The sequence below is a fragment of the Trichoplusia ni genome, unplaced genomic scaffold (assembly GCF_003590095.1).
Source record: "Trichoplusia ni isolate ovarian cell line Hi5 unplaced genomic scaffold, tn1 tig00003104, whole genome shotgun sequence".
Lineage (NCBI taxonomy): Eukaryota > Metazoa > Arthropoda > Insecta > Lepidoptera > Noctuidae > Trichoplusia > Trichoplusia ni.
In genome coordinates this window covers 176,315-203,971 of record NW_020800330.1, presented here as the reverse complement: position 1 = coordinate 203,971, position 27,657 = coordinate 176,315, and the positions used below count along the sequence as shown (strand labels likewise).

Here is a 27,657-nt window from a genome sequence, read left to right as displayed (position 1 = left end):
CACTTCAACCATCTTTGCCCAGCAGTGATTATTCATGTCCATTCCTTTTCTTCCTGATATGAACCCTTTACCCTACAGTGAGGTATTATTAAAGGATATGAAATATGTGACTTGACAATTTGTCCAAAAATAACTAAATAATATAAGATGCGTATGACTATAGAACTTGATATTTTATTTAGTTTAGCTGTTTGTCCACAATATCCATTTATAAAGCCGTACTCATTCCTTACGCCCGTGCCTTGTTTTGTTTTCACTGCTTTCAGTCCGTCATCTGTTTACAAACATAAACGCGATTTCTTCAGATAAACGAGTTTAAAGATAATTATATTCTGCTTCAGTTCGGTTGTCAATTATGCTAGCTCCTAAAACCTACGCCGACCACCCTAACCATATTGTTTCAAGTGCTAAATTTGACGCGTCGTGTCATTATAAACAAAAGCAGAACTAGTTTTTAAAACGTCAGCTATAAATAGATAACTTAATAATTAGTATTAATACCCTAATGGTTTGACATGAATTCGTTTCAAATCGCTCGCTGTGGGGTCTCTGCCCTTTGCAAGCATTGTTAATAGTTTAGGAGATAGCACGCTTCATATCGTAGTTGACTGACTGACACACTGGTGGTGTGATTTACTCAATTGGGCATTCGCAAATTGTGGAACACGTTCGATTTAAAATTTATTAAAAAAAATACTTTAAAAGTTATTTCATTTTTAATTCGAACTTTTTAGTGCTTTAAATAATTTGTGTTTGAAATAAAAATTGTCGGTTGTATAATGTGTTTGAAAACGCTAGTGTTTTGTTCGTTGGTGCTGTTGTTAGTGGAACTTGCGTCAGTGGACAGTTTGAGTGAGGATGGGGAAGGAGTCTGTGTTGTCCGGCTCAGGTAAATAATAAATTCTAGCACACGTATTTTACCTAAATTCACCTAAAATTGAAAATAAAAAAAAATGTTAGCTCTTTTAAATATATATTTTTGTGAATTACAATTTTTATACGAATTTATAAAGTAATTTTGAATCTATAAATAGTTTAACTCTCAGCGGCATTAGGTCATTGCGCTATTGTAGAGTCACATGTTTGACTCCCGGACTTTTTATGAATGAAAACAAAAAAATGTGTGATGTTCTAAATATGATGTTGCATTAAAATCTTTTTGGTATTGTCGAACTTTACGAGCTATCATGAAACAAATTATTTCATATTATCGCATGTTAGGGAAGACAATTGTAAATTGTGATTTTATACAAGTAGTGGGTATATTCAAATAAAACTTATTACAGCTGTTTTGTTATCATAGCCTCTTTCAATTGTATGCATTTGAATACGAAACCCTGAAAATGAGATTTTTTATGATTTAATGTTTAAAAATAACTGTATACCTACATATTTAGGTTGGCGATTACAGAGTGGTATTTTTTATTCCAAACTTTCTTACGATATCTTTCTCATTAATCAACTTGCCTATACAAAATTTTATGTCAATCAGATATCAATTAATTTGGTAGAATATCTTACGTGACGTGGACTTATAATTATTATATTCAGTAACCGTTTATTCGTATTTATCGGGATAGCCCGACTAGTTTGGGACCCAACCGGAGTCCTTAAACCGTCATTAAGTAGAGTCTTAGTAAGTAGGTATGATCATAGCGAAACTCTGTGAATAATGTTAGATTTACTTACTCGCAGCCCTAGTATATTTTACAATACAGTATTTACGATATCCATAGTTTAAATTATTGCATTTCATAGCTCCTATATTAACTCATTGATTTTGGCTGCCTTAAGATTTTTGTTAGTCTGTCGGTATTCATAGACTTTTGTTGCTAACTATATGCAAGAAGAATAAAAACTTAAAAAATAAAAGAGTTTGTTGTAACACAGGATATGGTTGATCGATTTTTACTTAGGGATTATATGTATATTGCTTAGTGCGCGTGAGGTCTCCGCTTTGAATCATCGGAAATCGGCAGGACGGCGGCGATCGCTGACCCTACTGGTAATAACACAAGGAACAGAGTGCATTTGTATTAGCATAAACACATCTGGTTGGCTGACGGGACGCTGTTCAAATCGGTCAGTGTCGCCAACACAAGAGTATTTTATGAAATGACATGTGTTAAATTAAACCCTTCTTAGGTTTCGTTTGGTTATGATCTCGAAAATGCCTTACCACTTTAAAAAAAAGAAAGAACAAAACAAATATGCAGACTCCTGTGGTTATAAAGATATCTGGAAGTGTCCTCTACTACAGGATCCTCATTGTTCAAACCTAATAGAACTGTATATGTTAATCAGTTTTCGTTTGTTTTTTTCTAGTTCACGACTCAGAAGAAAGAAGCCATATAATGTGGCCATCAACAAATGGTGTGGTCGGAAGAAATGCGTCGTCAAGAAGTATAAGTTTGAGGTATAGCGCAGATTTTATTGATCTCCTTATGCACCCATTAGTCCTTCGTTACAAACTTACTGTTGAAATAAAATAATATCATCTTATTTTTTAGTTTATGTTTTATACGGTTTTTAAATAATAATGCTACTTTAATTAATTCCAGACATACTTAACGTGGACGAACCACACGGTGTGCTGCCACGGCTGGCAGCACAACAGCGAGCTGGACTCGTGCTCGCCCACCTGCAGCACCGGCTGTCTCAGCGGCCGCTGCGTGGCCCCCGACCGCTGCCAGTGCGACCCACCGCTCCGCCTCGACCCCGACCGACCCAATACCTGCGTCGCGCCCACCTGCGAGCCCTCTTGCCACAACGCCACCTGCCATGCCAACAACACCTGCGTCTGCAACCAAAACCTCACCGCCTACAACTCCACGCATTGCTATCATTGCGAACCCGGCTACACCGCAGACGAAAACCTCAACTGTGTTCCTGTATGCGACAAACCATGTTTCAACTCAACATGTAGTGCTCCTAACACCTGTAGCTGTAAAGATGGCTACAAACACAAAAATAGTTCGGTTTGTGAACCGATATGCAATTGTGTGAATTCCATTTGTGTGGCTCCTAACACTTGCACTTGTTTGGATGGCTACGAGCGGGTGAACAAGACTGCGTGCGCACCAAAATGTTCCGCTTGCGTCCAGGGAGTTTGTGTGTCACCTGAGAACTGCTTGTGCCACAGCGGCTACGATAAAGTTAAAGGTGAATGTAAACCGAAGTGCGCCCAACCATGTGAGAACGGATTCTGCTCGGCGCCGAACGTGTGCTCGTGTGACGAGGGTTATTTGATGACCAGTGATAACTATTGTATGAAGCCCTGTGACCCCAACTGCAAAGACATTGACTGTGCACGGAAAAGCTGCAATACTGCACGGTAAGTTCCTAGATATCAATACAACTTATTTAGGTGACATTTACCCTTTAGAAATAGATACTATTATAATTATAGATAGATTCATGTTTAACATGCAGGAAATGAAATCGATCCAAGAGCGAGAGTTCTCACTCATTTTGATTTATTTATTGACGTGAGACGACACCGGCTCCGCGTAAACCACAAATACTGTCTTGTTATATGACCGTTAGCGTGGTATGATAAGCAGTAGTATAAATAATTGCAGAAGCAAATCAAACACGAACCGCACACATTAGTTATTGTATTGACAGGTTCATTCAGTGCGTCTGATACACATATATACTTATTGTTAAACGTAGGGTTGTCACTATAGTGAGTATGCGTTTTACATTTTTAAATACTTATTGATTTATGCTTGAAATTCAATTTTTGGTATTAAAAAACATTTAGGCTCAATACGAATCGTACGCGAGCCAATGTATGATGTCCATAACAAATGTTTTAATAAGGTTCTATTTTGGTAGGTGCTTGGAAAATAAAATCAGTGGCAGTAGGTATATCGGATACTTAATTCACTTCCCGTATCAATGATGTTAAAAGATGCGAGTGTAAACGTAATCATTCTAGTTTAGAGAGTCAAGACTGTCCTACGCGGTGATCGAATCGGTGTTTGACGTGGTGACCTCAACCGCTCGGCCTTTGACTCAAATACTATCAGTATTTGAGTCGAAGGTCCTTCATAACTATTGGCATAAGTGGCAGCCCTACATCCGGACGTCATCCGATATTGTATGCACGGACACGTATGACGACACTCACTGTGTACACTAACGTTTACACGCGGCGGCGCTTGCATATTTATCGCTGACAAGGAAGTTGACATGAACCGGCTTGATCCACACATTCGAACCACGGTGGAGTCTCTATGCGATTTTGACTCTACAAAAGAGATCTATTTGTTAAATAAGATACTGATGTGGTCGCATGTTGGGCTATTTCATTGTAGAAATAAATAAATCTCTATATCAATAAAATCAGTAAGTACCCAATTAGTTAACTTAATTATGTTACCGTTTAGTCTTCTTAAATCTAAAATAGCTATAACTTCGCCTAGGGCTTCTTTTTAAAAGATAAAGAGATAAAATAATTTATTTTGTGAAAACACGGGTATATGTTTACAAAAAAAAAACAGGTATTTTTGTTACACAAGGTGGTAAAATAAAATCAGACCCATACATGTTTTGCCAGCAATTGGCGTACAAATTTTTTACAAATATTTAAATTGAAACGTCACAATATAGGAAGTAAAAGTGTTAGGCATCATTTAAATATTCATTAAGAGTATAAAAACAACAACAACAAGATATTCTTTGATTTATTTAAAGTAATATGATGTTACTAATGTCATCTATTGCCAGTATGCGTAAATTCAGAATAAATTGACCAACCAATGGCTGGGAGCTTAGTGTTGCGATGTGAGCTTAAACTTCACCATTTGATAACTAGATGGCGCTAGTCGCGGTTATTTACTGAACGTGGATGTGTAGTTGGGCCAAGCTGATAACAATTTATTTATATCACTATATATTTGTATTCGGTAACTTGTAGGTATTCCGCGGTTTATTTCCACTTATAAAATGTATATATTAAATACTTATTTCAAGCATCACACTTTGACCCATTTTCCATGGGCGCTTTTTACTAGACTGCTTGTCCAAAGCTAGCCGATCGTACCGAATTTGCGACTGCAAACATTGTTCATAGAGATAACTTGGCATATACTGTTATATACAACCTTCTTTCGACCTTAATTTCCCATTTATTCATTGAAGAGCGAGATTCAGAATACAATACTCGGTTCTTAATGTTCCAAACCCAACGTTCAATAGGTATCGTTAATTGGTATTGCACTATTAATCAAACTTAGGGTTAGCTCCTTATATGTGTCATGATTGATTTGTGTTGATAGGTGGCCAACCGGCCATGTTTGACAGGCCAACAATGAATCGGTAAATTATTAACCTTAACAATATATATACGTAGGTATTCTTAACTGAAGTCGCAATGTCAAAGAGCTGCTAGTGATGTGATGTCAAAACTTCTTAGATCTAGTTTGGGTCTCGTAGAGTAAATGGTACCTACATCCTAACAGCAGGCAGGAAAAAATGTAATCGAATGCGTTTTTGTTTGGGCATCTTTCTCGTATAGAGAGAAAGGACAGAAGGGAAGAGACTCTAGTTCAGCTTGAAATATCCGGCGATATCTGATAATTAGCAGCATCAAGTGTTTGAGCTTGAAGTGTTCTTTCCCCTTATGTTTAGGAAACATGAGGTTGTATCATATGCTTAAGTTATCAAAGTCGGGCTGCAAATCATTCCAATTTTTTTCAATCAAAGAAAATTTTTAGTTTTAAGAAATCGAGTGCACTCAGGCGCAGATCCGGATTAGTAATACTTATTGTTATTGCTCGCATAAAAATACCATTAAGATTTTAATATCTGGGACACTTAACTCGAAAATTCGGCCTTCAAACCTGATGAGACGATTAATGTCATTGTAGCAACTCGCACCAGCCGAAATGAAATTGTGATGCGGATGCCACTCTGGGGAGACCAGGAGGTGGTCTTACGATAAAAAAAAATACGTTAATTATTTGTTGTTCTGCGAGATCCTAGACAGGCTACAGTAAAGATACAATGCACGCACGTACCTCGTGAATCCTGGGCTGCGACCTGCACTAGTCGTTGAGCTTCCACTCCGTTGGTGATCCTGAGATGATGAAGGCTACTGGCTGATGATTTCACACGGTTTTAATAGGAGGTATAATCGGTTTTCGGTTTTAGTTGAGCCGCGATATCGTACCGTGCCGCGCGCGCGCTTCCCTTTTTTGAAAACTGACGCTAGGAGGCGTTGGCGACTCTAACGAACTTCGCGCGAGTCATGCCGTCGAATTTGATTGGTTTGGTGCGTACATGAACAACCAACAGATTGGCGTTTCGATACTGCTGCCGCAGGATAGCAGAACAACGATAAAAAAAAAGAAACTAAATTGGTCTGATTAAATTACGTTTTGTTTTTTCTTTTATGGAAACGAAACATCCCGCCCACCAAAATGCCTATGGTATTTTCTGGTTAAAAGACAAAAAATTAGTTGACGAAAGGTTGAATACTAAAACTAAAGAGAATTAAATAAAGAATTAAATAAAGTTTTGGATAAGGGTTGAAAGTTCGGTTAATATGATTAGAACAGCTAAGCAGAGTCCTCTATAGGCAAGGGACACAGTTTAACTAAAGGTCGATTTATAATTTGTTTGTCAGCATTTTGAACCAATGCACTCCGAGCTATCCCATCAGCACCCACCTGGAGGTTTACAACTCGTGCAAGTGTCCAATGCAATGGTGCACGATTATCGTCCTTAATGATTACCATAGAACCTATCTGTAACGGTTTAGAGTGTTTCGTCCATTTGGCTCGTTGCGTTAAAGAATTTAAGTATTCTGATTTCCATCTGGACCAAAAACTCTGTTGAAAAGATTGGAGCAGCTGCCATCGGTGAAGCCGATTTAGGTTTACGTTAGAAAGATCTTCATCGGGAACGGCTGTCAAAGGTTCTAAAGTGAGAAAATGACCCGGAGTGAGACACGTCAGGTCGTTTGGATCGGAACTAATAGGGCAAAGTGGCCTTGAGTTTAAGATGGCTTCTATTTGAACAAAAAGAGTGGTTAGTTCCTCAAAAGTCAAAACCTGATCACCCACGACCCGAAGCAAATGAGATTTTGCGGCTTTAATCTGAATCTCCCAGACGCCGCCAAAGTGCGGTGCGCCGGGAGGGTTGAACTTAAATTCGATTTTTTCTGCATTCGTTGCCTGTTCCATTAAAGTTGAGAGCTGGTTTTTTGCACCAACAAAATTAGTGCCACAATCCGCGTGAATTCCGTTGCACCGACCGCGTCTTCCTACAAATCGGCGCAAAGCAGCAATAAACCCTTCAGTTGTTAACGTCGATACGACTTCTAAATGCACCGCCTTGGTCGCCAGGCAAACAAACAAGCACAAATACGCCTTATCCATTTTCGCGCCTCTATGTGAACCGAGTTTAATACGGAACGGCCCGCCTAGATCGACACCGACCACGGAAAATGGTTTAACTTGATTGACGCGATAAGAGGGAAGATCGCTCATAAAAGGTTGTAATGGCTGAGGATTTGTTCGAAAACATTGAATACACTTGGACAAGTGGCGACGAATAACGCGTTTTGCAGCTATGATCCAGAATTGTTGAAGTAGTAGAAAATGTGTAGTGTTAATACCTGGGTGTAAATAACTGCGATGAATAAAGTCAATGACCAAGTAAGTAAAAGGATGGTTAGAAGGTAAGAAGGCGGGGTGCTTTTGCTCATATTCGAGACCTGATCGCGAAATCCTACCGCCCACCCTGAGTACTCCCTGATCATCAAGGAACGGATTTAACTTGCGAAAAGGTTTTGATAAGGGTTTTTTTGATTGCAGATGAAAGATTTCTTCGAGAAAAGTGGTATGTTGTACATGTTTAACTATTTTTATAAGAGTGTGATGACGTTCAACGTTATTAAGAAATCGTTTTCGATTCACCTGATTGGGATGTCGAGTATTATCGATAAAGCGATATACGTACGTGAGAACATTTACCAACTTAGACAATGAAGAGAAACGATTTAATAACATCTCGATGATGGATCCGTCAGGTAAGGTTTTATCAAGTTGATCGGTTAATAAGACTACACACTTGCGTTCTTCGGATTTAACGAGTACTTCATCCTCGTGAGAGGCAGTATCAGGGATAGAAGGCCAGGAACAGTGATCCCTACGTAGCCAATCAGGGCCCGCCCACCATAAGGAGTTGTTTACGATCTCACTGGGTAATTGACCACGAGAGCAAACGTCCGCAGGGTTATCTCCTGAAGGTACATGGCGCCAGCACGCAGTTGCAGTAAGATCTTGGATTTGACTGACTCTGTTGGCGACGAATGTTACCCAGCGGGAAGAATGGGCTCGCAACCATGAAAGAACTACCGTCGAGTCTGACCACAGATAGACATCGTTAATCGTAATGCGATCAAGGTAAGTGTCACGAACAAATTTATAAAGTTCTGATAGAAGAACTGCGGCGCAGAGCTCCAGACGAGGCAATGAAATTCGTTTAAGAGGTGTTACACGAGCCTTAGAACAGACCAGATACGTTGTGACCTTGCCGCTGCCGTTAGTAACCCGAAAATATATTACCGCACCATACGCTACCTCGGAACTGTCACAAAACCCGTGAAGCTCGAACGATTTGACATCAGAACAAATTAACCTGCGAGGAATTCGAACTTGAGATAACTGTGATAATTGAACCTTGTAAGTATTCCACATACCAATGACCTCATCAGGCGGTGTTTGATCCCATCCGATACCAAGGATCCAAAGTTTCTGGATATAGGTTTTGATTTGAATTGTAATGGGAGACAAAAATCCTAGAGGGTCGAACACTCTAGCTAGTTCGCTGAGAATCGATCGTTTGGTACAAGGCCGGTCGAGAGGTTGGATTTCGAAAAGAAATGCATCTGTGTGAGGATCCCATTTTAGGCCGAGAATTTTTAAAATTTGAGTTTCATAGTTATCGAGAGAGACAGAACCAGTGAGACGATCTTGAATAGGGAGGTCAAGCAGAAGTTGCGCATTGTTAGACACCCACTTCCTAAGATGGAAGCCACCTAATTTGAACAAGGCGATTAGTTGGTCCTTTGCCTGTTGGGCGTGTTCTAGCGTGTCGGAACCACTGGCCACGTCGTCGATATATACGTCAGACAGAATGATTCCCTTTGCTATGGGATACTGATTGCCCTCGTCCTCGGCAAGCTGTCGCAGAGTACGACACGCAAGAAAGGGTGAAGATGAAACGCCATATGTTACAGTATTCAAACGGTATTCTTGAAGACATTCTGTAGGAGTGGTTCTCCAAAAAATGCGCTGGTAGTCACGATCGGCTTGGGAAATAAGAATTTGACGGTACATTTGTCGAACATCAGCCATAAAAACAATATTATGTACCCTAAATCGCAATAGAATTTCTAGAATGTTCGGTTGTAACTTGGGACCGATTAGTTGAGTGTCGTTTAAAGACCGAGAGTGGGCATCCTTGGCCGACGCGTCAAAGACAACGCGGAGACGGGTGGTAGCAGAGTCAGGACGCAAAACGCAATGATGTGGAATATAATATTTCCCCTGACTGAGTTCATTCCCGGGAACCAAAGACATATGACCGGCGTCCAAGTAATCTGTCATAAAATTCGCGTATTCCTTTTGTAAGTCAGGGTCACGAGACAGCCTACGTTCCATTGCATGAAATCGTCTAAGTGCAACGTCACGAGAACCTTCAAACTTCGGTTCGCTATCATCTTTGAATGGTAAGCGTACTGTGTATCGTCCAAACGTATCGCGGCAATGGTCGGATAAGAACTTTTGTTCGCACAACACCTCCTCTGGAGTCAGAAGAGACGCCTTGGGTACGCAGTCTAACTCCCAGAAACGTTGAACTAACGAATTCAAGTCGATGTCGTTTTTTCCCGATGCGTGCACTAAGGTGTTTGAAGCTAGACGAGTTTTGCCCAAAAGAAGCCAACCGAAAACAGAGTTAAGAGCTATCGGTTGATTTGCATTGCCTTTGATATGTTGATTTAGAAGCGAGTCAGCAAACACCTCCGCGCCGAGCAATATGTCGATAGGTCCCGGGAGATCAAAACCAGGATCTGCTAAGGGTTTCGATTCAATGTGGGTCCACCCAGATGTATTAAGTTTTGCTATCGGTTGATCGCCACATATTGTTGATATGACGTGCAAGTTCAATTTAAATAAGATTTTATCCTTTGTGCCTATCAAACACGTGATGTCACCAAGAATCGGCGCTGAAGCATCTCCGATACCGCTGACGTTGTCGTTAGTTGGACTAAGTGGTAAGCTTAGACGTTTCACTGCCTTTTCCGTGATAAAATTGCTTTGACTTCCAGTATCAAAAAGAGCTCGGAACGATTGCATTGAGCCAAAGGCATCACGGACCTGAATCATTGCTGTGGCCAGTAGAACAGTGGTGTGTGTTAACGACCTTGACACTAATGTCGATGAAGACTGATTTGACTCACTAGACTTATCGCGATGGAGTAAGGTGTGGTGGTTTCTCTTGCATATGCGACACGAAAATATAGATTTACAATCTTTTAACTGATGAGATGGATTCAAACAGTTAAAGCACCAGTGTTTCTCAGTAGCGATCTGCAAACGTTCATCAAACGATTTTTTAAGAAACTCGGGACATGCGGCAATGGAATGGAAATCTGAACAAAACGTGCATTTTTTTGTGTATGGGACATTCGTTGGTACCCCTTCATTCAGTTGTTGTGTAGTAGCGGGCTTAGCGGCAACGAGTGTGTGTGACGCAGAACTGCGCGGTTGGGGCTGCGGGTGAGCAGATTTAGACCTCGGTTGAGGTTTGTCCGATTCAACGAAATGTGTGTCTCGCAATAAAGCCTCACACTTGGATTGCAGGAAATTTCGCAATTGGTTATAAGTAGGAAGTTCTACATCGGAATGTTTTTCCTCAAAATCCCGACGAAGCCTCTGGTCGACCTTCGATAAGATATGATACACTAAAATGAAATCCCAATGGTTAACCGGCAAATTAATAGTCCTTAAAATGCTTAAGTTTTCCTCGAATAAATCGAGTGACCTTCGAAATGCGTGCGCGTCGGAAACCTTAAATTCAATTTTCAAAATATCCCGCCAACACGTAAACGCAAGATCCCGCTTATTCTTATAGCGCGCGGTGAGTGCTTCGTATGCGTCGCGGTAGTGTTCGTGTGTCAGAGGGAAAGGCTTGATAACAAGCAGCGCATCGCCGCTCAGAGACGATACGAGATAATGAAGCTTCTCAGTGTCGGTTAACGATGTTGAGTTATGTATTAAGGTGTTAAACGTATCATAATACTCAGGCCATTTTTTAATGTCGCCGCTAAAGTTAGGAAGCACGATTTTCGGTAATCGAATATTCGACGAAACAGTGTCGCAAGACCGAGTTGATTCAGTTTTAGATAACGTTCGATGGATTGACAACAATCTGTAATACATTGCATCAAACCTTTCTTGAAGGTCATTGTCCTCATTTTCAGGGTCATCGAGAATCTCCTGGATCGTAAAATGCGCATCCTCAAAACTAGCGGCATGTTGCTTAATGTCTTGAAAATATGACAAAAACAAATTTAGTTGAGAAGAATCGTTTTCGGCTAAAATACCTATCTCCAGCGCTTTATTTAAACGGTTATAAGAAATGGTTCGTTTCCTACGCAAAGACGGTAAATCTTGAGTCGAATATTCTACTTCATTACATTTTGATTTCTTTAATGTACCCCTGCGGGTAGGTTTTCCGAGAAGCGGCATTTAAAAAAAAAGTTTATTAAGCAGGTACAAAACAAAGCTATGAGATATTATTTCTTGTAATGTGCGAAGAATTTCGATACAGAGTTAAGCTTACGGATTATAATTAAGCACTAAATAAATGTACCTACTTATGTGCAAGTATCATCCGCAATAAGTAGGTAGTGGTCGCTAAGACAGTGTATCCTACCCAAACGCGCCCCGAACTTCGGCGCGTATAATAGGTACGTTACAAGACGCGTGTACGGTGTAGGTATCTCTATTGTTACCAACTAGCAAATCTAGCTACTCGGATATTATATTATAAGCATACACAGATAATATGACAGGGTCGATTGATGACTGTATAGAACTATAGACACAATGTACTGCAACAGCTGATTACCTCTGTGTTCAATTCGTGAAAATAAACGGTAAATTTAATCACCGACTCGTCGAGAAGTTTTATTTGTAGGTACCTAGGTAACTGATACGTTATTTTGATAGAACGGTTTACGATATTTCAATCTACCTACCTACAGTGAATAATAATACTCGTAGGTACGTTTAAACGACGGACGTTTTTTACGAATGAAAGTATTTAATGAACAAAATGTTACTACGAAAACCACTTTAATAAAAAACGGATAATCCACTTAGTATTACGTTATTTGTTTTGGTAGGTCACTTGCATTTTAATGAGCCGATGAGTTACTTATTGCGGGTTGTTAAAGTGTGCACCGATAAATTGATAAAAGTGATTGCACAATTTGACTTCACCACAATAATTGTTAAGTAACAAGCGAGAATACCCATGCAGGACGGTATTTGTAGTTAGATCGGCATAGGTACCCTCACAAGCTAATCGGAAGTTTTATTGTTATAGTTTTTTGTTCGATGGCGAATTTAGGATAAGTACCTACTTAGCTCGTTTACGTGACGTGTTTAGTTATGAATAATTACGAAATTATGGAATGGTTTGATAGTTCCGATGGGACAACTTAAAATGCGATATGGTTAAAACAATAGATCGATTGAGATTATTTTAAGTTACCTTTAACCAGAAAACCAATATGGCGATTCGATAAGAATTAAATGGAAGCTCCCGGGTTTCGGCACCAAAAAGATGTAGCAACTCGCACCAGCCGAAATGAAATTGTGATGCGGATGCCACTCTGGGGAGACCAGGAGGTGGTCTTACGATAAAAAAAAATACGTTAATTATTTGTTGTTCTGCGAGATCCTAGACAGGCTACAGTAAAGATACAATGCACGCACGTACCTCGTGAATCCTGGGCTGCGACCTGCACTAGTCGTTGAGCTTCCACTCCGTTGGTGATCCTGAGATGATGAAGGCTACTGGCTGATGATTTCACACGGTTTTAATAGGAGGTATAATCGGTTTTCGGTTTTAGTTGAGCCGCGATATCGTACCGTGCCGCGCGCGCGCTTCCCTTTTTTGAAAACTGACGCTAGGAGGCGTTGGCGACTCTAACGAACTTCGCGCGAGTCATGCCGTCGAATTTGATTGGTTTGGTGCGTACATGAACAACCAACAGATTGGCGTTTCGATACTGCTGCCGCAGGATAGCAGAACAACGATAAAAAAAAAGAAACTAAATTGGTCTGATTAAATTACGTTTTGTTTTTTCTTTTATGGAAACGAAACAGTCATCAATAAGTACCTACAATCAAATATATTATATTTATCCTGTTTCAGATACCTTGCCATGGTAACTATCGCCTTCTACATACTTCGTTCTTTTGTTTTGTTTTCCATGGTAAAATAATCTTCCAGAAACGGTAACGGTACAAACTACCGATTTTCCTTATTAAGATATTCTTAGCGAATAAATTAGACAAAATAATTATACCTAAATTATTCTGGTTAGGTTCTGATAAAAAATATAACGACGTAATCATTAAGATTTTTGTGTGTTACATCCAGCACTTGTATGAAAGCCGTGTGAATGAACTTGTTTAGCGCCAAAAACTCCGACGATCAGTTGGCAACGACCACCGGCTCCGTGGTAAAGGGGGTTAGCTTGTGGAGGCCGTTATGACCAGAAACTGCGTCAACATCGAGCACAGCTTATCCAACGGATTGCCAACGGGGTGTAATCCTATTAGGCAGGCAATAATACCGGTAGGAGCAATAAATGTCAGCTATTCTAGGACATGTCATCCTGTCACGTATGTAGGTATTCGCGAAGAAAGTCCGATGTCTAGATTCAGAGCCCAAAATCCGACGTGACCGACACGCCCAGTTAGTTTGCGACATGTTTTTGGCTTTGGTATTGTCACTAGTGCTTGTTCCCGGATGTTTTCACCTTGATGCCTGATTGCCGATACCGTAATTTACATATTTAGCTGAACAAACCCATAATGCGTGTCGTGTTGCTCTTTCTCCGTTACATTCAATACTTACCTTATAGTCTATCGGTTACTTATAATAGGGATGATGACTGGGTATAAAAAGAAAAAATCTCATTAGTCCCTCAGTTAGATAATTGAAAAGTATGAGACACGTATTTTTTCCTTTTTCAGAAAAACTAGATTTGACAAAGATTAACTGCTTTAAATTTTAGGAGCTTGTGACGTAACGATATGGTAAAATTTATACTCAATCGTGACGTCACGCGTAAGTTTCATTCACTGTAATTTGGCCAATTTATGTTTGCGGGACAAATTAGAAAATACGTATCCATTATTATACAAAAAACTACGACGGACACTGCAAAAAAATGTCATCAGCCCTATTGCTTTTAGAATGTCAACGACATGTATTTAATTATAAAGGTAGCTAATAATAATTCGACCGTTACAGTTCGAATACCATTATATTAAGATTTAAAACTTGAGGCGTACATGCTACTTCCTATTCTCTCGCCCATACTTATGACGCAATACATACAAATGCCTGAAATAATTAATTATTTATTTAAACTAGTGCAATAATAGGTCTGTTATAGTTAATTATTTTTCATAGTTGCGGTTGCATTTATCGGGAATGTCGTTGCGCACACGTGACGGGATGCATCGACTGCTTCCCATAGTGGAGTATGCGATGTTTATTTTCCTCTCTCTTTACCTTATACTTGTTTTGTTTTCCATTCTTATTATTTTCCATGGTTAAGGATTTGTCTAGAATATGGAACTTATCCACATTCCTTTTTGTTACATCGCGATGTCACTAATGTTTAGTCTTCCTCGATAAATGAGTACAAGGCACTACAAGGGTATGGAGCGTTAGATGTGGAAGTTGTAAATGTATCATTCTATACTTAAAAAAAAAAAAATTGCATAATCAATACATTTGCCATTTCTTCTGAATGTTTCTATTTTCGGACGCTAGTACGAAATTAATTTCAAGTTTTATGTCGACCCCTAATTGAAACCTGCGACAACACCTTGAAACAAATTTGACGCATGTTTTAGTTTAAATTTAGTTTAAATTTATCCTCTTGCCTGAAACTTTTTAGTGTATTCAGTTTTGAACGTTCAGTTCTTGATTGAGTGTCGATTGTGTAACTTCCTATTCAAGATAGGCAAAACTTTTTTTTTTTTGATATATTAAAATCTTTTTGGCTAGTATAACAGTTCTTGAGTGTTTATAAGCTTTTATAAAAAATCGTATAAAAGTGATATTATATCGAACGGGAATTGACAGCTAAAGCGTGCATTATTAAATTGCGGAAGTAGAAATATTTTTAAACGTCAAAGTCTCTATTACCTGATTTAAGCTCATGCGAGTGCGTACTTGTTTTCTACTTGTAGCAAAGATAATTTAGTTCAAAAGTATCCTATAATAAAGTGTTTTATCAAAAGTGTATATTTTTAGAACGGAGGTGTGATTGCTCAATACAAATACTAAATTTACGATTCGAAATGTAATAAATTACATGGTGTAAAAAGTATTTATTCGGATGCCTTATTCTTATTTTTGAATATCAAATCGATAATGAATTTTAAAATAAAAACATTCTAACAAAAAACTTAAAATGTATTTGGTGAGCAAAATTGCTATCAGTTAAATTAACAAAACTACGGTAAACAAAGGTAATTTTTTATGCCTTCACTTAAGTGAGCGATGTTTATATTAAGATGATAATTTATACGTTTAATTGAAAATGTTTTTTTTGACCGGTACCTATACATATATTTCAAGAGGCTGGATGGATTTTATTAATATGTTCCAAGAACAATAATTAAAGTCTAACGTCGACCCGATAAGCGCAGAGTGACTTGTTTAGAAGCATTTTTATCTCATAAGTCCCAATTAGCGTCATAGGTTAAAAACAAAGCATGCTTGTGTTTAATTACATAGAACTTAATTTGTTAGGACAATGAAAAGTATTGTCTTAGAATCTAATTAACTTTAAGGGTCATATTTAAACAATATGTAGTTTTTTTATTTAAATAATGAGTGAGGTCTGGCAAACGTCAGTTGAGATTGTGTAGACTGGGATGTGAGGTATAATATTTACTCTAGCTTTGTCCTACGGTTTTACTTCGGCAAGTAGCTAATAAAGGAGGGCCTCCTGCACCATCTATTAAACTCAAATTTTGTAGATATTAAACTGGACGCTGCAAATAATAATTTTGCTTTTAAATGTAAGAAATTACACATATTTAGTAATGGACTGTAAATAAATGCCCCTCTATGTCATTAGTTTATAGTCTAAAAGACTCTTCAAATCTAACCTTTCTGCAAGAGTGGATACTACAGGATCGAAAGTTTCTTTGTGATTTTGCCCAATAACTTTAATTGTGATGAAACTAAATTGCAACTTATTCGGCTTTTTTATCAAAGTCTCAGTTACCTACATAGTTTAAATAACTAGGTATACTGGATTACTGGATTTTGTATTGCTGATACAAGCTGATAATGGAGAAATAATGTTCCTTATTCCTTTCTCTATACCTGGAACTAGGCCATTGTCTGTAGTCCAATCATAAAGTAACAGATACCAGATGCGCCATAAACTTCCATGACCGGCAGCGTTTTTCCGATTTTTTTTAACTCAGATTAAGAGATTACTTCTATAAGGCGATTTCCTCAGTGTTACACATTTTCCTTTATTAAGCCTTAATATGTATGTTGTAGTATGTATTTTGTAGTACTTAGCCCTTATCACACTATCCTATATTTAGGCGTTCCAATTGCCTTACTTTAGTCGTTTCTGAATATAGGGAAGTTTTCATGTATTGTTATTGTCCACGTTTAAAGACTTTTAATCAGAAATTAAACTAATTTAATTTAATTATCTATATTTTGAGCGTAAAAGTTTAAATAATAACTGTTGCGCCATCCACACACGTGACATTGCAAATGGCGTAATCTAATAAATATAAAATTCAGTGTCATGTACGTACCTAATTGAATTCTTCCGAAACGATTTAACTGATTCTTATAAAGTTTTGTGACCATATTTGGTAGGTCTGAGAATTAGACATCAGTTTCTTACCCTTTTTCATATGGCATAATAAGTTTTGCTGTATCAGCTACTATTGTATAATTAGTAGCTCTATAAAATGTTATTTATTATATCATATCATTACAACCAGATCAAAAACTCAAAATTTCTTCTATAAAGTAACAAAACTTTTAAACATTCTCTCTTTTACAAAAATAAACTTATTTTGTACTTTAAAAACAGTCATGTTGTATTATAAAATAAGTAATTAGCTTAACTTATACATAATAGAAACAAATTATACTTATTAGTCAGTCAGAAACAACTTTGGCACATATCAATATTATGCTCTCGACAAATAACTTTTTTGCATTTTTTGCACGATGCATTTGCCTTTCGCCTTATTTTAGAGGGGCAGTAAGTACAGTAAGTACGTTTTTTCGTTACTGGCTCTTCAGTACTGTCATCTGATGTACCAGGCACTTCATTTGGCAAAATATTAGAGATATTATCGCGCAAATATCTCTTCAAAGTAGGAGCTTCTAAACGCTTACGCATAAACGATGACGTCAGGCTCATGTAAAGGTTTCTCATAAATTTTTTGCGACTTTGAACCTTTTCTCCCTTGCTACTGACATTATGGCTGTATATAATAAAAGAATTTATGCAGGCAATGTTTATCATTCCGTACAATAATGCCATAGGCCACCTATTCGTCTTCCTACTGCAGGTCATCACAGAACACATTTGGTCTAGCGTGTCCACTCCGCCTTTAGTTTGATTATAATACATAACCATTTGCGGTTTACCGGTACTTTCGTTGATAGAAGCATCCTCATCACAAGATGATAATAAGTATACCATCTTAGCTGGCTTCGGTTTATATGAGACGAGAGTAAGGGGTCCGTCAAAACAAAACATCGATGTTCCCACTGGCCTGGAGCGACTGTTTTTCAGTACTTCCGGTATCTCGCGTTTGTTTGATCGCACGGTTCCCACAATGGTTAACTTATACGGTTCTTGTAGTAAGTTTTTTGCCAAAGGGATTGAGGTGAACCAATTGTCACACGTAATATTACGACAACTACCGTGCACAGGCTTTGATAACTCCTTCACGTAGTATTCACCGAGTGGTACTCCGTTGGTCTGTGTTCCTCTTCCCAAATAAGGCATTCCATTTATCATATACTTTGTACCACTGTCACACATCATGAGGATTTTTATTCCATACTTACTTGGCTTGTTTGGATATACATCCTAAACGGACACCGTCCTCTAAAACCAAGTAAACTGTTCATCTATGGTCAAATGAGCCCCTGGAGTGTAATTTTGTATGCACTGATGGATAAAGAGATCCCATATTTTTCTAACAGGAGTAAATACATCGTTTTCTCGAAGTGTGGGCCGTATACTTTTGTCATCCATTCTAAGACATCGTATCAAAAAATCAAAACGATCACGACTCATTACAGAGACGTACACCATTGACAAAGATCGATCAAAGAGGTCATCTGTGGACATGTGGTTATCTTTTCTCACTGCTGTCATTACCAGAAATACCAAGAAAGCATAGATTTCATCTTCATTCGTGTCACGAAATGTAGCACCTGTCATAGATTCCCGACGTTTCAATGATATCTCAGCATTTGTCCATTTTACAATTTCCGAAATTATCTCATCAGTAAAAAATAGTTTGAAGCATAAAAGTGGGTCATATATATTGCGGCACATACGCGTCGGACCTTTGAGATCTGACAATTTCAGTGCAGAGACTCGGCTACGCTCGTGACTTTGAAGTTGACCAACAATGTTTATTCTTACCTCTAATAGTCCTCTGTGGCAAGGTCAAGATTTTGTTAGAAGCCAATGAAGAACCTGGTTGTTCAATAACATTTTGTTCGTCTAATATTTCACTACGCTTGACGTTGGCTGCACTTCATGTACTCATCTATAAACGCTTCTTCTGTATCGCTCTGGACGTCATCTTCACTTACGTGATCTGATATTTCACTGTCAGAATCCTCACCAACAAGCTCGTCATCGCTTTGCAGAAGAGCAGAGAGGATATGCTCATCGTCTAAAGAACTACCCATTTTATTATATATTAGTCACGATATCTATAACAGAAAATATATATATAATAAGTCAGATCAGTACCAACAGGCTTAGATAACAGGTTATTAAAAAAAAAAAAAAAAAAAAAAAAAAAAAAAAAAAAAAAAAAAAAAAAAATTAAGCAGATCAGTACCAACCAGGCCTTGATACAGGTTAGTTAACCGCTTATAGGAAACTGTTCATTATTTTAAACTGATATTAGAAGTGAAGTACAGGATGATCTAAATTCACGTTTGATTTATTTCTTAAACATATTTTGTAAATAGATATTAACATAAAGCAGATGTAGAGAAATGGGGGCCAGACAAACATCGTGGTGAAACAAAGATTCTTGCGTTTATGTTATAGAAGAAGAGTCGATGAACTGGCAATATATTGAATATATGTCACGTTGGAGTTTGGATGAGACTGGCAGGAGGCCAAGAATGGCTCGCTAAAGGGCGTGCCTTTACCGTGCCGTATAAGTGAATACCACTGATATCTGTGGTCCTGTGTCCTCACCAATATGATGCATCCTTCTTAACCAGACTTCTTTATTTGTACTGGCGTGATCCCTTGGTAGTCTAATTCACATTACTTATTTACCATTTACCAATGCAACTTAGAGGAGGACCATGATAAGATAACTTTGACTAATTCTGTTAATCTTTCCTGAAGCGATTTGCTTGTTTTCATTTTCTTTAAATGTCTTCCCACCCATCGGTCCGCCTAGAGCCAATTAATTGGTATCAAATGCATCTAGTACTGAAGCTAGATGGCATAGGCTTATCATATGCGTAATAGCTAGCAGGCCCACTCATAGGGCAGCTGTTAATTTAATGTGTGTATGTGTGTTCAGGATGTTGCGTCATTTCAGTTCCCTTCGTGACATATCGTTATTTGCAAGGCCGTTACTAAACATTGTTTAGTATTTGTTGGATGATTTCAAATTGTTATACAGATTCTTAGTCAGTCAGAAATTTATTTCTTAGTTTTGCTGTGGAATGAACAGATCAAAAGCTGTGTGGAGCCTTTTTAGTGCCTTGAATTGATCTGCAAAGGTACACGAGTATAGGACCTAGCTAAAGTTAATAACGTCTCCGATTTTTATTGTAAATGAAAAAAATATTTTTGGCAATGAGTTAAAGATTTGCTTCAATGCTTCCATAATCACAGCTTATTACCGTATCCTTAACGGTGACTGGTTCGATACATACGTCTAAGTAACCTTCACTAAAGTCGTTTCACGAATTCGTTTATAAATACTAAAAAATAATGTATTCAAAAGTATAAAATACCTAATTATACCTACACATCGATAGAACAAACACAACGTGTCGATATATAAACCACGTACTGATAGTGAATAACAATTCAATTCGTCGGTTTAAATCAGAGTTTCATTAGTCGTAGCGGCCGCCAAACGTGATTTGAGGTTCAACCCGTCCAACAATAGAGTTCTCAGTGCGTTTACCAATATCGCGTTGTAATTCATAATTAAGTATTCGTATCCCGAGCGAAGTCACGACGCAAATTTATTACGAAGCGCCGGACGTCTATAAAACTGTCCGACGATATGCGAAATGTGTTTGTTCCTTACTCACTGTGCATTAAGATGTTGGAGTAATCGACATCAAGTATTTACCGCGGGACAGACGTGAGCTTTCGTCGTGCGCACGTCCGCGCCGCGTCCGAGCCTCGCTCTACGACGTCGCAAAACAAACATCCTGTATATCACTTGAAAGCTTAATTAGGTGTTTTGTTTTTACATTGCTCGTTTGACAATAGCGGCCGGTAGATGTGTCGAAAGTTGCTCAAATCTATCTACTTAATATATTTTTTGCGGATAGGTACTGGTGGTGTTAATACAATCGTGGGAAGTCTCTGTTATCGCTTGTTACTCATCAGTAGCGCGTCGGTAGCCGAGTTATATGTGGTATATAATACGGGGGATTGTACAGCGAAGTGCATTTAACTGTGTGTTACTATTATAAATGGGAGCAAAATGTTCAGGATGCGTTTACCTTTTGTGCTTGTAATCATCTTGATGATTCATGTGAGTGTATCACTCAAGCTCGGTGATCCAGGTGTCATACGAAACCCACTGTAAGATATGTTTTTGATTATTTATTTTTCTGCTCCAAGCGCTGCCCATGTAGAAACTTGTTTATTACTTTGTCTCAATATTCGTGAATTAAAATTCAAAAATAAACTAAGTTCTGAACTTCTCTTTTCAAGGTAATTAATAAGTTCAAGATATCTGTGATAAAACTACTTGGAGTGTAATTGGCAGGAAACTCCATGGTTGTTAACTTTGCTTTACGTTGATTGAGACAAAAACACATTTTGAAATCATGTGGTATATTTTGTTTATTAAACTAATTAGACCATTAATTAAGTACATTCAACAAGGACACTATCAATTTAGATTGCCCCAATTATGTCATAAACACAACCAAATAACACCAACATAGAATTTGGAAACATAATATGTAGTAATTCCTCTTTTGATAATCAATAATACCTACTGACTTCGAAAAAAACAATAACAAATCTGATATAATATAGTTAACTTTCAAGACTGTTATTCTAGAAAACAAACACAAATAACTCGAGAAAACTATTTATACTTTAAAAATAAACAATACCTCCAAACATACGGAAAAAATGCCAGGTAAGATACACAACAAATTGTTAAACATACCTACATAATATATACCTATACATTAAGCCCTGATTTCTAAAAGTCTTTTCAACATGAACATCAGTTAAAATATTTCATTCATTCAAATTAACCGCCTTTCAGAAATCAGGGATAGCACCCGCTAGTGTAAAGAGAGTGTGGCCAGTGACTTTTGTATATTGAATCAAGGTTTTGTGAAATCTATGGAACTTCCATATAGTGGGCCCGCAGTAATGTTGTAATCAGAGAGCTTATCACTAACTGTGAAGAAATATACAGTTTTAAAAGACTGACAGTTGAGGTAACCACGTTGAACCCACTTTGCGTAACGTGCCGTGGGTGCACGTGCGATAAGTATTTGTTTTTAGATTCCTTTATGCGCGAGTCGACTTCTTTTTTAATTTCCTTTTTTTATTAGTTGGTGGTAGCTCTCTGTTGCCTGCACCAGTAAGACTAAATACCTTACTGATGCAGGCATTGATGACCTTGATGATTGCCATGTCATGTTACACGGACACTGAATTCCCTAGAGGTTATAAAACCGTGGTTTCATTGCTCTCTTAGTTCATCATACACTGTACATAGTTTCATCTACTTCACCGTTCTTCTATGCACCTACAATTATTTTCATAATAATATATATTTCTTTACCAACGAAACAACTGACTTCAAATAAAAACTAATGAACCAGAATTGATAAAAATTATGAGAATATGAGAGAGATAATTATAATCAACAAAATCAGTTCATAGAGTTCGAAGTTTAGATGTAAAAAATAATAATAATAACGACGATTTTCTGAAGTTGCTTGAAAAGTACGTTCGTTGAAGTTGTGAAAGGGGACAACGCTCTATACCGTGGAATGCGCTGTCTCGCTCACACAACTGGAACTGTAGTCTTTCAAGAGCTTGTTCAACATTATTTGTATTCTACTAACAACGAATTGCATTCAACAAGGAAAACAGTTTTGTTGATATGAACAGAATTCATTACATATTATCTGTTTTCGTTGCGTAAGCTTCAAGTTACTCCACTTGATTATTTCTTCGTACCTACCAAAAAAGAGTTTCTACACATAACTGTAAAATCTAATTCTGACGTTCTTAACTGATTTCTGTTACTGACTAGTACAGTCAGTAACAGAAATCAGTTAAGAACGTATAGTATACACGGTTTTTAAACTGATAAAGATTAAATGACGTCATAATACGCAAAAAAATACGTGAACCGACGTTCTGTTGATATAACGATGTTTTTATTATACGTTATTTCGTAACAACTTGTAAGTTTTCAAGTATCGGAGTTTCATTCAGCCGAATTGAAAATCTGTCGTTTCTGAAGAGGCTTGTAGACTTTTGACAAAACAAAAGAAAGAAGCATTGAAACCTATATCACATTATTAATATTCGCTTTAAATAACACAGCTAACAATAGCAAACAATTATAATTATACTTCAACAAAGAATTGAATTATTTGTAAATATCAATTATAAACGCAAATGCATGCGATACGTTAAATGCGTAGAAACGCCGTGTTAGTCGCCATAGCATATTAATATCACAGCTAGTATGTGGGTATATTAATACCATCATATCAGGTTGGAACTTTCCCAATGAAGGCAAAACATTTTTATTCAGAAGGCAACCATTATAGGTATTTAACACCATACCTTTAACATGGGGAGTAAAGAAATGAACGCGGAAAAGACGGTGGTGAAAACATGGTAGTGGTTTTAAAGACAATTTTACATTAAGTATGTAAGATAAAAACAACGAGATTAATGTTTGAGTCATACATTTAGGTTGACTGAATAAAGATAGATCGAAAAGCACTGCACCGCTATCCGAGCAGTGAAGGTCACTACAGTGTAAACTAGTTCCAGAAATGTAACTTGGCGTCACAGGCCCGAGACCAAGGCATCACTCGTGTATTCTTTATGATGTACCTATTTCTTTTTCTCCAACTTTTAAGTATTCATCAAGTATGCTAACATCTGTGTCCACGAGTAGTCTATAAGCTATAACAACCAACTCATGTTTTACAAATAAATGTCTTTTATCTTTTTTATCTTTTTTTATCTTTTACCAACTAATTAAAATTATCTTTCGTTTCAGAGCTTCGGGCAATGATAATCAGGTATGTTTAAAGTTTCTGTTTTAAACTAGCTTCCGCACTTTTCTTTGTATATATACGTTTTAATCCCAGTGCGTCCAACATCAATTCAAACTAAATTTAATTTACAAAAGAATGCTATTTAATATATGAACCGGGTAAGTTTGAACTTAAGGCAATGAGATATATTCTTCATTTCTTTTATTTCATGTATAGTAGTTATTGTACGTGTATCAGTAGTAACAAATATTATGCTGATGGCAGCTACTAAGATTTCTTTTTCTTCACTTCCAGGTCGACGATTTAATTTGCGACCGCAATTATGAATTTGACTTCGGATCGGATTCCTGCGTGCCCTTTGATGATCCAGAGGTCCCGAAATGCAGTTCGTGCAGGAATGGACAGTGCGTGGGCCCAGAGAATTGCCAATGCTTTGAAGGATATAATATGACAAACGAAGGTTGCTCACCAATTTGTTCTGAGCCATGTACTCATGGATATTGTTCGGCACCCAACAACTGCTCTTGTGATCCTGGTTATCAAAAAACAACGGAAGGTTGTAAGCCAGTGTGCTCTTCACCCTGTATGAATGGGTACTGCTCAGCGCCTAATAATTGCTCTTGTAATCCTGGATATCACAAAACGAAAGAGGGTTGCAAGCCGGTCTGTTCTTCAGCCTGCTTGAATGGATACTGTTCATCACCCAATAACTGCTCCTGCAACAAAGGGTATCGAAAGGTAGGGGATGTGTGCAGGCCGGTCTGTTCTGCAGCCTGCCTTAATGGATATTGTTCATCACCCGACAGCTGCACCTGCAACGAAGGGTATCATAAAGAAGGTGATGTGTGCAAGCCGGTCTGTTCGAAATCCTGCACCAATGGTCACTGTACTGCACCTGAGTACTGTACCTGTGAAGAAGGCTATAAAACGAATCAGACGGACTACAGTCTCTGTTTCAAACCTTGTCTAACTGCTTGCGCTAACGGTAGCTGCGACTTGGATGGAATTTGTGTCTGTTTCTCTGACTTCGAATACGACAACGATACACAGACGTGTGTACCTATGAAACCGTAAGTGCAATTTAACTTTACACATATTTTCTATTAAAAAAGCTCCTGAAGCAACTTCACCTGCTCAACTTATTCGAAAATTTATCAGAAAATCGTTAAAACTTCTTATAAATTCCTGCAAGTTTTGTTGATTCCATATATTAACCAACTTAGTCTTTGGGACTGCAGGTCAAATTAGTCCTACTAGTTTTAAGACTCTGTTCCTTCCTGTCCATTTCTTTATTCTTCGTATTTAGTTAGTCTGTGCTCTAATTAAGATCTACTGTCAGTTTTACCTACAAATCTACTCCAATAACTATCTAAATCAACTTTATTAAGTACATAAAATACAGGAGTGCTATCTAATTTGGAACCTTTCATCATTTTCCAGCATCAGCTGTTTCGAGTGTAGCGGTACGTGCTCGGCGGACGGAGACTGTCAGTGCGCTGACAGCAGGCCGTGTTACATGGAGTCGGCCCCGGCAGAGCGTGTCAGGTAAAGCTTCAAATTTTCTAACCATTTACAAGTTTTCACTGTCTCAGCCCGATCCTGTTAAAATATTCAAACAATTGTTGCAAATCCAACTTAGGCATTTATATGTATACTAATAATTTAGGATTCATCACTTACAAAATTAAAGAATTGACAGAAATCCAAAATATTTTGATTCTGCAAACCAAAAATCTTCATAGTTATTAAATCACCTATAAAGAATGCCCTTTAGAGTTCTAAGTTTGACCTAAATCTTTTACCTTAACTGTTACGGCATTTACCATCTACTATTTTTTCTTATGACCGTTGAGATATATACTTACCTTAAAAATACATCACTAATTCTCAAGAAGATGCTCGTAACTTATTTCTTATTCTTAATTGATTTCGCTACATAATCAAATTATGACTTCCAGTATGGCTGGTTTGGACCTAACGCTGATATCGATCGGCGGCGCCTGCCTTTTCCTCTTCATCCTCATCGTCGTGGTGATGCAGAGGATCTACCACAAGAGGCACAAGTATGAAAGCAAGCCCACTACGGACAGTAAGTACCTCTCCTTTTGCTCTTTGATTAAAAAGTTCTACTTTGTCCCGTAAAATAAGTTAAAATAACGTTTTAGAACATTGGTTTCCGTTGAGTAAACACCGTTTCACTTGTTCATAATATGTTCTCGTGTACTTATCAAGTTGATTTTTAATAAATATGCTTAAGTAATTGATATTTTTCAACGTTGGTACCTAATAAACTTTTAACTATACTTCTATTTTTCGTGATGTGATTGTATTTCTACTTGTCTGTTAAATAAAATCATTTCTCTCTTAGAAACAGAATCATTGTTTTATCATTAACCCCCTCTATACATATGTACTTGTAAGTGCTTAACAAGAGGCGCTATAGAGGTCTACCACAACTTACTAAAGAAATAATATTTTAGGCGTGAAAACGTGATAGCGCACTACTCCGTATATAACAGTATTTCTCTTTCACAACAGCTGATATTACACGAAGCGACGGTAGAGTAACCTTCGATTATTGCTATTATATTTTCGTCATATCTATATATTAATACGTGATGCCAAAACTTTGGACCCCTTTTTACAAAAATTACGCGGCCGCAGGAGTATAAAATTTGGCACACTTATAGTTTATGTGCAGGAGAAGTGCAGAACGCTAATATTTTTCAATAATAATGCTTATAAAGTATATTAAATCAATAAAACATTACACACACTACCATGCATTTCACACACATATGTCATGTTTCTTTTATATTTCATTTTGTCCATAGACATAGAGTACTGACATTGACATATCAAAAATATATATATTTACCTATACGTACTCTGTGGTCAAATGGTAGTTTTATTTGCCTCATTTAATATAAAAAAATATTTTAATAATAATGCATAAAAAATACATTAAATCAGTTAATAAAACATTATACTAACCAGCATGCATTTGACACACGCATAATACTCTGTGGTCAAATTGTTTCTTTTGTCTATTATAGACATAGTTAAAAAGTTTGTTTCCTGTAGTTTTATTGAATGTTTAAACTTTTAAAGTTATTTAAGTCACTTACAATTTAAATTTATTATATGGTCGAATTTCGACCACTGGGCGACCACTAGTTATTTTTATTATAAGCCCCTCTTTTTTTCATAACATTAATTTAAACTTCTATATTTCCAGAACCAGTTTTCGGGAGCGTGGTGTACACAGTACCAAACACGCTGATTCAACCAAGAGTTAACGAAGAAGACAACGAAGGTTCTTGCGATGAAGATACCAACGACACGCTACTACGGAATGAAGCAGAAATACCTTGATGACGTCATACTTAAATGAACCGATAGTTTAAGGCTGTAAACTTAATTAGATTATAGTTCTTTTATTTATTTTAAGGCAAACGATGATTGGTTTTGCATGTATGTGAAGTTAAGGTGTGTGTTGCTCAGTATGCTGTAACAGCTAAGTGTCTATAGATGTATAAAGAAATAATGTTGACGATTGAAATACGAAATGTTGACTGAATCGGAAATAAATTAATAACAGAATTA

General features: G+C 37.5%; 2 protein-coding genes across 4 annotated transcripts in view; one reads left to right on the top strand and one right to left on the bottom strand.

The window, feature by feature from the left end:
• LOC113507717 overlaps positions 1-14,226 on the bottom strand; it is a 71,623-nt gene extending 57,397 nt beyond the window's left edge. For 2 of the 3 annotated variants that reach the window (XR_003401889.1, XR_003401890.1), the window contains exon 1: positions 6,027-14,218. The gene's annotated coding sequence lies outside the window, so the exon portion shown is untranslated. Of the gene's footprint in view, positions 1-6,026 lie in introns of all 3 variants that reach the window. The other variant, XM_026890655.1, reaches the window with a different exon arrangement.
• Positions 759-27,657, top strand: LOC113507719 (platelet endothelial aggregation receptor 1-like). The gene is made up of 8 exons (XM_026890661.1): positions 759-889; positions 2,326-2,416; positions 2,562-3,334; positions 24,054-24,075; positions 24,346-25,121; positions 25,492-25,596; positions 26,010-26,140; positions 27,290-27,657. Exons 1-8 carry the CDS (start codon positions 780-782, stop codon positions 27,424-27,426), a joined length of 2,145 nt encoding a protein of 714 aa, XP_026746462.1. The 5' UTR covers positions 759-779; the 3' UTR covers positions 27,427-27,657.

Excerpts from the sequence above, each read along its gene's own strand:
- LOC113507719 (XM_026890661.1), top strand. The coding sequence starts at position 780 with ATGTGTTTGAAAACGCTAGTGTTTTGTTCGTTGGTGCTGTTGTTAGTG. Across the intron at positions 3,335-24,053 it reads AAAAGCTGCAATACTGCACG|AGCTTCGGGCAATGATAATC; the intron begins GTAAGTTCCTAG and ends CTTTCGTTTCAG. Across the intron at positions 25,122-25,491 it reads ACGTGTGTACCTATGAAACC|CATCAGCTGTTTCGAGTGTA; the intron begins GTAAGTGCAATT and ends ATCATTTTCCAG.